At 37.6% G+C, this 13650-nt stretch overlaps 2 protein-coding genes across 3 annotated transcripts; both read left to right on the top strand.

Moving 5' to 3' along the window:
• Window positions 1–360: 360 nt before the first annotated feature.
• LOC106088159 (putative riboflavin kinase) lies at window positions 361–5674 on the top strand. 2 transcript variants are annotated; one of them, XM_013253543.2, is made up of 4 exons: window positions 361–456; window positions 527–851; window positions 917–1068; window positions 5393–5674. In XM_013253543.2, the coding sequence occupies exons 2-4, from the start codon at window positions 683–685 to the stop codon at window positions 5624–5626; spliced, it is 555 nt and encodes a 184-aa protein (XP_013108997.2). In that variant the 5' UTR covers window positions 361–456; window positions 527–682; the 3' UTR covers window positions 5627–5674. The 2 variants fall into 2 exon arrangements, with proteins under 2 accessions (XP_013108997.2, XP_013108998.2); XM_013253544.2 differs by having other exon boundaries at window positions 363–456; window positions 615–851.
• Window positions 5675–10470: 4796 nt separating this feature from the next.
• Window positions 10471–13113, top strand: LOC106088156 (amidophosphoribosyltransferase). The gene is made up of 2 exons (XM_013253538.2): window positions 10471–10768; window positions 10835–13113. The coding sequence occupies exon 2, from the start codon at window positions 10889–10891 to the stop codon at window positions 12458–12460; it is 1572 nt and encodes a 523-aa protein (XP_013108992.1). The 5' UTR covers window positions 10471–10768; window positions 10835–10888; the 3' UTR covers window positions 12461–13113.
• Window positions 13114–13650: the final 537 nt, after the last annotated feature.

Here is a 13650-nt window from a genome sequence, read left to right as displayed (position 1 = left end):
TTTGGGACTGTGAGATGTGTGTTTGGCCCTCTAACTTTCTTCTTCAGTTTGGCCAAGAGTTCGACAATATGGCACAAATCGGTCCGGGTTTGCACTATCTGTCAAACTAGTAATATTATAATAATAATTATAATAATATTAAAATATAACACAAACATTACGAATTATGAAAACTTCGGAATAAAACATTAAAAATTGATGTCTTCTAATAATAAATGCAATGTAATAAATTAATGTTGACAGATGATATCACTCTACGCAACTTTTTAGGCACTGATAATTTTTTAGGCACCCTGAACTATGAATAATTTTAAACGAGTGGCAACATTATTAATTTTACCATGTGTTTTTGACTTTTATGACGTCACAGAAATATAAATTAAGTAAACTAGAAATTATACAAAATATTGTGTATTTGCAGAGGAGAAAATATGTGCTAACAACAATGTTATAAAGGTATTGGTTTGTTTATTTTTAAATGTAAGCGCCTTTTTACGTAAACGGTAAAAATGTTTTTATTCTGTAGTTATTACAACATTCTTTTGAATGCAAAACTCTTCTTTTGCAAATATAAACACCACAACAATACCCCTATAAGATTCCACAATTTCTAGAGTTAATAAAAGCAATCAGCGACAACAACGTCATTAGAGTGTTTCAAATTGGCTCGTCATCTTTATCTATGGTTTCATTGATTAACCGTCATTTTTGCATCATCAATCGAAGCTACCATAACCACAGCAACTCAACGGAATTGCTAAAAAAGATGTTAAATAATTTGCCTTTCTTTGCGTGCGGTAAAATTGTATCAGGATTTGGTAGAGGTTCCAAAGATTTGGGCATACCCACAGGTAGGTGATTGGATTTGTGTTTTATAGAAACTATATGTAAATGGGTTTTGTATTTAATATCATAGCCAATTATCCATTGGAAGTAGTGAAATCGCTGCCTGAAGCTATACAACCAGGTGTATATTATGGCTGGGCTAATGTGGACAATGGGCCAGTGTGTAAAATGGTAATGAGCATAGGCTGGAATCCGTTTTACGACAATAAAGAAAAGAGCATGGTAAGAACTAAATGTGTGTATATGTACATATGTATAGATAATTGCAGTTTATGGAAATTGCTCTCAATTTACGCTTGACCTACGATCTCTTTTTGTTTTACATGTCCATGTAGACAATGAAATGAAATCACATATTATTACCATAACTATGTAAGCAGTATAGGGTTAAATTATTTTGGTTTAGCTAGCTTTGGGTTTTTGGAAGAGCTTAAACGGCCATAATTGTAATTATAAGTAACGCATTCGATATCCAATTTCGCAATTTTTGGAGAAACAACTGCATTAAAATTAGAATAGATTGTCACGTAATTTCCAAAGCTACAATGAAAGCTATGTCATTCGAATACATTATTTAATTGAAATAGAATAGCTTTTCAGTTTGAGTTTTATTATATGCATATGCATCTATGAATAAACTCCAAACTTTAAATACTTTTTGGCTTAAATTACACAATTGTATTGAGACTCTTTAAACAATGGGGGGTTTGCAATAGTTTTATGGTAGAAAAAGTCTTATCAAACAAAATTAGCATTCAGCGTTTATCAATATTTGAAATTCTATTCAACAAGAATGTGTACATAGCAATAGCAAACTACAATTGCGTGCATAAATAGAGGTCTGAATGAATATCTTAACGAAAACAAATTTATGCCTGACATATATTTTAGCTAAAGATTTAATTGTAGAATATTAATGGAAATAGGACAAATTCTTGAGAAGTTAATATGTTTTATTTTAGCGCGCTCATTTTTTTTACTTGCAAGTTTTGATTTGTTTATATAGTTTTATGCCTTTAACTGCGCATAATTAATATATGCTATATCTCGGCACGTGGTAACTATGAGCATCAGAACAATCCCATGACAGCCGGTTGTACGCACCGGATTGACCCGATGGAACCCTCATCGGCAAGGGTTGCTGCCACAGTGTGCGGGTTCGTCTTTTTTCGTCATGGGAGACGCACATCCCGTAGTGCCTTCTCCGCACGCTTCTGGTCCGTGCCGGTATTGAGAAGAACCCCGGACCCTGGTTCTGTTCGGTTTGCCAGAACCGCCTCCATCATCGGTCGGTGTCTGTGAGGTGTAACCGGTGCATGGAGTGGGTACATTTCCGATCTTGCTCTAGCCTACGGGAGTATAGACATACTGGATGTGTCACAAGGTGCTGTGCGAACATAGCCAGCAGTGGGTCACAAGCGTCATCATCGTCGCCTTCTGCATCCTCGTCGTCGGACTATGTGACCCCCGACTTCTCCCGTGCGCCAATATACGCAATGGCAGCATCCTAGCCCTAATATTGCCAGGCCAGTGCCGGGATATGTATCATTTTTGCAACTTAACTGCAACGGTCTCCGTGGCAAGATCGATGAGATTGTGGATTTCATGAGTCGGAAAGATATATTGGACGCAGATATGCAGGAGACAAAACTGACCAACATCTGCAGCTTGCACAGTTATCACGGATACAATGTGTTACGTAAGGATCGCTCAAGGAATGGAGGTGGAGGATTGGTCTTCGTGATACACTATTCCGTGCACAACAACAGCTTTGCATGCCATCACAGCGCACATTTCCGTGGCTTCAATCAGCCCAGGTCTTGTGATAGGACGGTGCTCGTGGCACTGGACGTATCGAAGGCATTCGGCACGGTCAGCCATGCAAAATTATTTGAGGACATCGCCAACACGTCCCTCCAGCCAGACTTAAAACGCTGGGTCGCGAATTATCTGTGTAGTCGCCAGTCATTTGTGGAATTTAGGGATAAAAAGTCGAAGCACCGTAGAGTAAAACAGTGAGTTCCCCAAGGTGGGGTGATATCTCTGGCACTGTTTTACCTCTACCTATACTCCATTCCACCCCATCCAGACGGCAAAGAAGTCGTATCGTATCATTGTGGACATCTGCGATAGGTTGAACGTCTACCTCAACGAACTTGCCTCATATATCACTGGAAGATATCTGCCACCAAATCTTCAGCCACATTGTTCAGTACAAATACGCGTGATCTGAACACTGAGCTGGTTGTGTTGGTCGATGGAGAAATGATTCCGACCTTTAAGTGTCCCAGAATACTTGGCGTCACATTTGATAGCTCTTACACATTCTCCCCACATGCCACAGTAATTTGCGATAAAGTCAAAAGTAGAAACAAGGTCCTCAAGTCACTTGCTGTACGGTAACAGATGCGGTAAATGGCTACTGGGTGAATGTAGTCCTTGGAGAACGACCGCCTCCCATTACACCTGAGGAAATTGACCTCCCCCGGGAAACCAGAGTAGTTTTGGCTCTATTACGTTTCGGCAGATGCAGCCTCCTCAACTCCTACAGACCAAGGATTGATGCCGACGTGCAAGATGTATGTCCCGATTGTAACCAGGGACCGCACAATACACGTCACCTGTTTAACTGCCCAGCCAGCCCCACTCGACTCAGACCCAGATCCCTGTGGACGCACCCCATCTTAGTCGCAGAGTTCCTGGGTCCTGACAATCAGCAGAATCAAGACGAAAGATAGAACACAATAAACTGCTACAACAACAACATGAGCATCAGATAGTCTGGAACTTTGAGCTCCAATCTCCAATCCATATGGTGTTCTTCGTTGTTGTAGCCTTATTTTCATGTGGAGGTGGCGATCCTCGGTAAGCTCTTGTAGGTGAGCAAACTCTTTCCAGTCCAACGAACCGAGGCGCCAATAACTCGCCTTGTGATATCGAGCATTACGCTCTAGATCATGTAGATCCACCTTAAGGCTTCTGGGCGGTGGATACCTATCCACAAGATGATGGTCTCTGCGATAACAGCCCAGAAGGATATGGTTAAAAAGCATATACATAGTTATGTCTTCGCACGGGTAGGATCTTTGTCTCCTGATGGAGTGGATGGTTTACATGAGGAGACCAGGGATGCAACGACGGCGCGTCTTTTCGCCCTGTCATCTCAAGTTAAAGCTTGAAACATGTTCACTTTTCGCAGCAATTTTTCGCTACTTATTATTGTACCAAACAAAGTCTAAAATTCAATTTTATGTTATATCCATTTATGATTTCCTTTTTAGTACCAACCTCTATATACCGACCGTCGGCATTTATTTTCCTGTGCTTCAATTGCTCTAGTCAAAAATTCTGAGATTCTAGGGTCGCTGGAATAAATAAATACCATTATTCTCGTCTGCAACCATGCTGCCTTCACTATTAAATTAGTCGTTCAGAGTTTATGAAGTCGGTTGAACTGCATGGCGAAACAATTAAAGGTGGTCTCATCTGTACAACAACCACAAATCATAGGTGCAATCTGCCATCTTGCCATCAAGCTGATCGTACTTTTGCCAACACACACAAAGAAAGTCGTGTGTGTATACGTGTGCGTACATGAGCAGAGAATATGCGAGAAAGAAGATAAAAACAAAGAGAATGCAAACAAAAATCTATCACTTTAATACCGTTAAACCTGGCCTGCTGTTAACGGCTGTTCGCGTGAGACCACCTTTTTAAATCCCCCTTGGTTGAACTGTTGCAATAGAGCACAGGAGTAAGCCAAATTAAATTCAAGTAGAGCGTTGAAAAATGAAAATTCTTAATATTGTTTATTTCCTTGGACCGTTTTGGTATTTAATATATTGTTACAATCTTAAGCTTAGAGACCGTTTTTTGGAATAAAGGCAAATAAAAAGAAAATTTCTTATTGCATTTCACCCAACGTTTCGTCAGCAATTTTTTACTTCATCAGGAGATTTTTTATTTCCATAATGCTATGTTTATATCATGGTAGAATTAAGAGGTAGGGTCATTAGCACAACAACAAAGATCTACCCCCAACGAAACTACCTTGAGTGGCTAATGCCGTAAATTGAATTGTCAAAGTGGTTTTAGAAATAAACGTTGTTTTACAACTTATCTTTTTTAAATGTGTTTTATATTTGTATTTTCATCATTATAAAAATGTTTTGTTGCTTAAAGGTGAAATATCGGACCAAATAGAACATCCCCTCGAGATTTTAGAAAAATATCACAGCTGTAATATCAAGCCTTTGACATTCAGATTTACTGCAAAATCAAAACAAAAACAAAAAATTTTACTCAGCTGTTCGCATGACCTCGCCTTATAAGTGCAACCTGTCGTTTTGAAAAACATCTAAATCGTTCATACTAGTTAAGATGTTTTAGCAATTGTATTTATTCACACTCCAACATAAACGTAATGGTGCTCTAACTCACATTACAAGAATAAAAAGCTCAACTATTTTATTTTATTTAGCCTTGATAACATAATATTAATATTTATTAGCCGTCTTGATAATATTCTTCCTATTAATCTTTTTAGGAAACCCATATATTACACCCTTTCAATCGAGATCTATATGGGAGCCTTTTGAAAGTTTGTATCGTTGGCTACATAAGGCCCGAAGAGAATTTTAAAAGCCTAGACGCCCTAATTGCCAGAATAAAAGAGGATATTGCACAAGCTGAGGAATTGCTGGAAACAAACGAGACAAATAGGTTATTAAAAGATCATAAATATTTTTCGGAGATTAATTGTGTAAATAACGGCAAATAATGACTATGATGCAATGACAGATAATATTAAAATCGAAAAATCGACTAATTTGACTCGCCTGTTCACTTTAGTACTTAACTTGTGTTTTTACCTCAAATATTTAAATGCATCCATGCGTACGGAATATTTTTATAAGTGTATTCTTATTATTGTTTTGATGTACAAATTATGTAATAACATAAACAAAATATCGTGTGTATAATATAGCAAATATAGTATATGTAGTTTCGAAAAGTAGTGGTATATAATACCAATAAAAAAAGGTACACCATTTTATATGTATGTACTTAATATGTTACAAATATCTTTTTTATTATGGAATCTAAAATGTTTTTGGAAATCTTAGCCGAATAATTAAATTTGACTGATTAAACATGGTATTGAACATGACATAATTACCAGTTAGTGTACCGCAAACAGCTGAGTACAATTTTTTTTTTTTAACACACACAAACAACGAAAAATGGCTCCTCTGCCCACATGCAACAGCAATTTACGATAAAGTCAAAATTAGAAACAAGGTCCTCAAGTCACTTGCTGGCAGCATATGGGGTGCAGACAAAGAGACCTTGTTGACCACGTACAAAGGAATTGGTCAGTCTGTGGTAAGTTATACAGCGTCAGCTCTGTGACACGCAGTGGAATAATATTCAAGACATAACTACATGCTGTCCAAGCAATACCTTTTGGGCTGTTATCGCAGAGACCATCTAAAACATCATCTTGTGGTTAGGTATTCACCGCCAAGGTTCAGCGCTGGAAGAGAGAACCTCTAGATCAAGCAGGTCTAGACAACATTCATGCAGACACGGTAGCAGATGCTGTAAATGGCTACCGGGTGAATGTAGTCCTTGGAGAACAGAGTGGACCTGGGGGTTTACATTGAAAACCCAGGGACTAAGATCTGTTTTAGACTGCCTGAACATAATACGGTCCTGCAGGCGGAGATTCGGGCGATCACGGAATGCGTGAAGTGGTGGGGTGCTAACGCGAGGACGTCGAGTGTGAACATCTTTACCGACAGTAAAATTGCCAGGGCAATAACAACCAGGACGGTAAGGTCACAAAAAGTCTTGCAGTGTAAGAAGAAGATTAACGCCTTCTCTGAGGATGGGAAAATCCGTATCGTTTGGGTGGCGGGCCATAACGGAGTAAGGGGAAATGAAACGGCAGACGATTTGGTGGTGAAGGCCAGGGGACTGCCGTAAATAAACTTGGTCAACCCGAAGCCTTTCGGATCGATGCAGTCCGAGTTAAGGAACAGTGAAATGGTCGGTAGGACGGCAAAAATCCTATGGGAGCATCCAGATCGTGAGAAGACGAGGCTATTACTGGGAAGAAACAAGAAGGTCAGTATAGCTATTGGTATCATAACAGGACACATAGGACTACGAGCTCACTTATATAAAATCGGTGCGGCAAATGATAGCACGTGTAGGGAATGGGGGGAAGATGATGAAACGTTGGAGCATTTCCTTTGTCATTGCCCGGCTTTCGCGTCCAACAGATACCGGTACTTTAGTTGAGACACAATATCAAACATGAACCAACTTAGGGGAGTGGTATTGAAAACAATTAAGGATTTTGTAAGTAGCACGGAATTCCTAACTTAAAATTTTCTTTTTAGAGGTTACTTTATAGTTTTTAGAGCGCACAACAAGCCGACTACTGGCTTAGGTGTATGTCCATAGTGGCACGGGGCCTCTTTTCAACCTAACCTCAGAGTGCATTTGCTAGCGTTTCGAACTTCTGCGCTTCTTCAACGGAACATACAAAACAACCATAAATTGATTTTAATGCAAGTATTTAAAAAACCAGTTCTTGAAAAAGCTCAGTTCCATGACATTTGGTTGTGTGTGAGTATTATAGTTAAGAACCATGACACTCAAACAAACAACGAATAGGGCACTATGCACTGATTTTGACAGATAGTGCATTCAATATTTTATTATTGGGCAACTGCCACTACCTGTAAATAAATATATCTTGGTTTAGACTTTAAATATAAGTAAATTTGTATTCTGTGTATTGTAGGATCATGCTTATGAGGGCTAGTTTTTGTTAAAGCTATAAAAAATTTGCTTAAAAGAAGGGAAACTTTCAATAAATTTTGAAGTTTTTAGCTTATCATTAATCCAAGTTGCAAAATTGTTAATCAATCACACAAATTCTTTAATAGATACAATTTCAGCAAAAAATTTTGATTGAATGTACAATTTTTTTAATTGAACCTAGTTTTTAATTTTTTCTGTGATGGATTAGTTTCAATTTTTTTCAAATTACCTTATACAGATTTTACTTCCGTTTAGCTTATGTATGTTATTCTTTTTAATTGATTTGGCAATCATTGGACATTTTCTATTACTATACTAAAAATGTTTACCATAAAAATAGAGAATGTCAAGGTCACACATATGAGTGCTCTTTTTCTTCAGTAAAAATAGACGGCCATCAATTAAGGGCTATTGTAGAGACTACGAATAAGAAGAGGTTTCATGTAAGTTACGATATGAGCTATTCACAATTTAGGCATGACTACAAAATTTTTTGTTCAAAAATATAGAGAATAAAATAAGTAGAGAAACACAAATTGTACAAGTTTCTTCAGATGTAAACAGTTCACTTCTTATTTTGACCGTTTCTGAACAACGGTTACCTCTTAAATATTTTATCATTTAAGGCCTTTCCGCAGCTTTCTATAGGCATTACCGGGCGGCAAATAATTCTTCAATACCTTTGCTGGTAAGGTTAAACTTCATTTGTAATTGGAAAATGAGGAAAAGCCCAAGACAAAGTGAATAATTATTGGAAAATGAGGAAAAGCCCAAGACAAAGTGAATAATTATTCCACTGCGTCGTGTCTTTTAGTAATTTGCTGTACAAGTCAGATAAAGTTATCGATATCATCGATATCCAATAATTCCGTGTTTTATTTTAGTACAATGGCTGTGTGTCGAATGGTAGCAAAGGTGTAGGGTTTGTAAAAATATGACGTTAAGTGTGGTGAATAATTTTTCAGTAGCCCAGGGGTTAGTAAGATTTTTGACAGAATCAAAGCAAATTTTGACGGTCACAAAGAAGAGTTCAATATAGCTGCTTACACTCACACATATTTATTTGTTTATGATTTATTGACGATTTTGTTAAATATATTGGGTTGCCCAAAAAGGATTGCGGATTTTTCATATAGGCGGCATTGACAAATTTTTTCACAGCTTGTGTCTCTGTAATTGCATTCTTTCTTCTGTCAGTTATCGGCTGTTACTTTTAGCTTGCTTTAGTAAAAAAGTGTAAAAAAGTATATTTGATTAAAGTTCATTCTAAGTTTTATTAAAAATGCATTTACTTTCTTTTAAAAAATCCGCAATTACTTTTTGGGCAACCCAATAAAATATTGATACATTGCCTTTTGAAAATTGATGAAAGAAAAGCAAAATATTTTTATTTCAGACATTTGCAACCTCTATATTTGTTGGAAGACGTCGACATAAGCAATCATTCGGGTTTTACATGTTAAAAAAATCTTGGAACAATAAAATTATTATCCCAAGAGAACAATGCCCAAGTATTTAATAGTTCTTATTGCAAATTTACTAAACAATTGTTTTTTTTAGCATATAATTGATAATTTCCAATAAATTTTGATTATTTGAAATAGTTTGGCTTGTTGTTGCTCATGCAGAAAAAAAATTAAAAATTTGTATAGTGAGAAAGTTACCGTTTGGCACATCAAAATGTAAATGTAAAACAACACCCCCTATTAAATCTCACCATAGGAAATTGCTACCGATTGGCACACCCTCTATGTGGTGCAAATCACGATGTATCGTTTCTTATTATCTGTTATTGCATGTTATCGATAACTTACCAGTACAACTTTGCATTGATATTTATCCAGAACCTCTGACTTGCACTGAATACAAACAAGGCGGATTAAAAAAGGTGGTCTCACGCGAACTGCTGTTAGCAGTCGGCCAACTTTGACAGTATAAAGATGACAAATTTTTGTTTGCATTTTCTTTGTTGTTATCTTATTACTCGCTATTCCTGCTCATGTACGCACACGTATACTTTGCTTGTGTTAGCAAAACGACGATCAGCTTGATGGCAAGATGGCGGATTGTACCATATGATTTGTGGTTGTTATACAAATAAGGCCTTTAATTGTTTTGCCGTGCTTTTAAGCCATAAACTTAAAAGAGGCATTTTTTTATTTATAGGTTATACTTTTTTTCAAGTTGATGGCTTAAAAGGGCGACTTAAAAACGATTAATCCTAGTGTAATATGAATATAAGATTGAGTTAGTACAAACAATTTCATGTAATTATGTTTAAAAAAATTATGATATTTTGTTAAAGCTTTTCGCAACAATTCGAAAAGCTGAACAGAAAACTATATGTACATAAAACAGCCAATGTATTTAACCATTTATACGGCACATCATGATCTCACGTGTTGATTAGAGCTTTTGCCAAAGATGATACATCGATTTTTTTCTTTAATTTTCCGTACTTTTCATCCCTTTTTGTTATAACTTTATCTTGGATAGAATGTGTTTTATACACATTTCTGTGTAAACAGAAATGTGTGTAATCGATAGACGCCAATCATCGAAAAAATAACATGATTTTGAATTTTCAGCTATGGCTGATGGTTGTGTACATGTGACATATACACCCTTATATTCACCAATCTATTACAATGACCAAGCATCATGTTGTGCCATGTAAACTGACCAATAGTGTTATCGATATACGATATTTTAAATATAGTCGAACCGCGAAAATTTGGGGTTTCAAAGTTAATCGCCGCTCTATTAGCAAGTTATTTAGTAGTTTATATATTCGTCCCCACCTAACATTGCCCACACCATACTTGTTTTGGATATGCTTCTGTTCGGTTGTTGGTGTAGCGCGTGAGTGTTTTGTGCTTTGATCGGTAGATGTTTCAGATGTTTTGTTGCTCTTATTGTGCGCCATTGCTTAATAATTGCCAATGCTCAGTGCGTGTGCGTCCGTCAGTGAAGTGAGTTTGTGTAAGGTGTTTTGTATCTCATTCTACAGAGTTTGAACGAGAAAACGAGAAGAACATTTAAAAATAATTAATGAACTATTGAACCCTTGTTAAAAGTAATTTGACAGGTTTGTAGTCCTGCTGATCATTTTTTTTCACAACTTTCATTCTCAAAGAGATTTAATTCATTGCAGTAATTAAAGTTACTTCATCATTGCGCACACACGCGTTTATTTCAACAACAACACATGGCCGATTCATGCACTAAAAGTTCAAACACCACTACTACCACCTGTAGAATGAATGAAGAAAACGACGGCAAGGAGGTAACCGGTCTGACACATGAATGTGGAGTTTTTGGAGCAATAGCCTGTGGCGACTGGCCTACGCAAATTGACATCGCTCACGTCATATGTCTGGGATTAGTGGCCTTGCAACATCGAGGACAAGAGTCCGCTGGCATCGTGACCAGTGAAGGGAAATGTTCCAAGCAATTCAATATGCACAAGGGCATGGGCATGATTAGCCAGTTGTTCAACGATGATTCAATGAAGAAACTAAAAGGTAATCTTGGCATTGGTCATACACGTTACTCCACCACAGGAGCCTCAGAGGTGGTTAATTGTCAACCATTTGTGGTTCATACGGCCCATGGAGCCATGGCTTTGGCCCACAACGGAGAACTAGTTAATAGTGAGTCATTACGCCGTGAAGTCTTGGGTCGTGGTGTTGGTCTATCGACGCACAGTGACAGTGAATTGATTACGCAAAGCCTATGTCGCTGCCCAGGAGATGTCTCCGAACAGGATGGTCCCGATTGGCCTGCCCGTATTCGTCATTTCATGCAATTGGCCCATCTTTCATATTCACTTGTAATCATGGTCAAGGACAAAATTTATGCGGTGCGCGATGTGTATGGCAATCGTCCTTTGTGCTTGGGGAAAATTGTGCCCGTCAATTCGGGCAATGTAAATGTTGACGATGTATCCGCTGAAGGTTGGGTGGTGTCCAGTGAATCTTGTGGCTTTCTCTCTATTGGCGCTCGTTATGTGCGAGAAGTGGAACCTGGTGAAATTATCGAAATGACTCGCGATGGGTGCCGTACTGTGGACATCGTAGAAAGACCAGAGTACAAGAAGATGGCCTTTTGCATTTTTGAATATGTGTACTTTGCTCGTGGAGATTCCATATTTGAAGGCCAAATGGTATACTCAGTGCGAATGCAATGTGGCCGCCAATTGGCACGAGAGGCTCCCATACAGGCTGACATAATAAGTTCGGTACCAGAATCGGGTACAGCTGCTGCTCATGGCTATGCCAAAGAATGTGGCATAGAGTTTGCTGAAGTCTTGTGCAAAAATCGTTATGTTGGCCGCACTTTCATCCAGCCCTCCGCCCGGCTAAGGCAGTTGGGGGTGGCCAAGAAATTTGGCGCACTTTCGGAAAATGTTGCTGGCAAACGTTTGGTCCTTATCGATGATTCCATTGTACGTGGTAATACAATTGGACCCATTATAAAACTACTACGAGATGCTGGGGCGATAGAGGTGCATGTACGTGTGGCCAGCCCTCCTCTACAGCATCCATGCTATATGGGCATTAATATACCAACCCACGAGGAGTTGATTGCAAATACCTTAAATGCTGAACAATTAGCACGTCATGTGGGCGCCGATAGTTTGGCGTATCTTTCGGTAGAGGGTTTGAAGAAGGCGGTCAATTTGAATCGCAAAGAAATGAGATCGGGTAAAAGCGGTCATTGTACAGCTTGTTTGACAGGTGAATACCCAGGAGGCTTACCGGACCAGTTGAGCTGGTAATTGAATGAATGTATGTAAATGGAATATTTTCAAAATATTGCAATGTAACGACTACATGGCAAGCTTAAGCTGCTATTACACGATCAGACAAGTCATATGTAATTTCTAAAATAGCAAATAGTGAAAGTTGCACAAATCGTGTGGCACGTACGAAAAATTGTATATGACAAATGGATTTCGAAATAAATTGCAACTTATTCGATTAATTCGATTAACTATTTTATCGAACATACCTATGAAAATTCATGCCGATTAGAGCGCGCTCTATATTTGACATACATAAGACAAGTTTTATGAATACAAAAAATGACAGCTCATATGACATGTCTGATCAGGTAATAGCAGCTTAAGTGTCAATGTACATATGTATGTATGTATATTTTTGATTTTGATTGAAGATTAAGGTATCGAAAAGACTTGCCGTAGACGGCAAGTAAGTATAATTATAAAAATATATATTTATATTTATTTATAGTATGAGTGTACAAGTTATGACAGCGTTATAGTAAATGCCTTGTTTATGTGTGTGGCAGGTTTACATGTTCATGTAACAAGCAAACAAACACGCCAACTAAAGGTGATTTAAAGCATTCATCCTCATGTGTTAAGAATTTTACACACATGTTAATATACGTACATAGATAAAATCCACATTAAGGTGGCTTGATTTTTTCACATTGTTGCCCAATAGCCGATGAGTTTTATATTAAATCTACAATATCTTAAAAAATGAGAAAAACGTGTATATGCTTTAGGTTCCTATGCTCTTCCAAACTCAGTTGCAAATTTTAAGCTAAATTCATGAATGAAACATGAATGAAAAATGCACCCTACTCTCTCAAAATAGAATCCAAAATAACGAATATATTGCCAAATTTGGATAAAACTCTGAACGGATCCAAAATACCTTCCGGAATTTTCGAGTTTAGTTTTTTTTCGACAACGAATTTCAATCAGCTGTTATGTCGGACCCTTACGTCAATTAAATAGATTAGATTAAAATTACAGTCTTTCCAGCCATTTTTAGTCCATTATGAAAGCCATTTTTAATCCATTGTAATATCACAGTAGCGACAGCATGCTACCAACTCGGCTACCGGTTAGCTCTTTTACAGACTTACGACCAATTAATATCAAAAGAAATACTTTCGACCCACCTTGATGTATTTGCTTGTGGTATTTTGTAGAAT

Source organism: Stomoxys calcitrans, chromosome 2 (genome assembly GCF_963082655.1).
Source record: "Stomoxys calcitrans chromosome 2, idStoCalc2.1, whole genome shotgun sequence".
In the NCBI taxonomy this organism is placed as follows: domain Eukaryota; kingdom Metazoa; phylum Arthropoda; class Insecta; order Diptera; family Muscidae; genus Stomoxys; species Stomoxys calcitrans.
The sequence above is the reverse complement of the archived record's forward strand: the minus strand, read 5'-3'. Positions and strand labels throughout refer to the sequence as shown.

Coding starts and splice junctions, on each gene's coding strand:
- LOC106088156 (XM_013253538.2), top strand. CDS start 10,889: ATGGCCGATTCATGCACTAAAAGTTCAAACACCACTACTACCACCTGT.
- LOC106088159 (XM_013253543.2), top strand. CDS start 683: ATGGTTTCATTGATTAACCGTCATTTTTGCATCATCAATCGAAGCTAC. Junction 852..916: donor AGATTTGGGCATACCCACAG/GTAGGTGATTGG, acceptor TTAATATCATAG/CCAATTATCCATTGGAAGTA. Junction 1,069..5,392: donor ACAATAAAGAAAAGAGCATG/GTAAGAACTAAA, acceptor TAATCTTTTTAG/GAAACCCATATATTACACCC.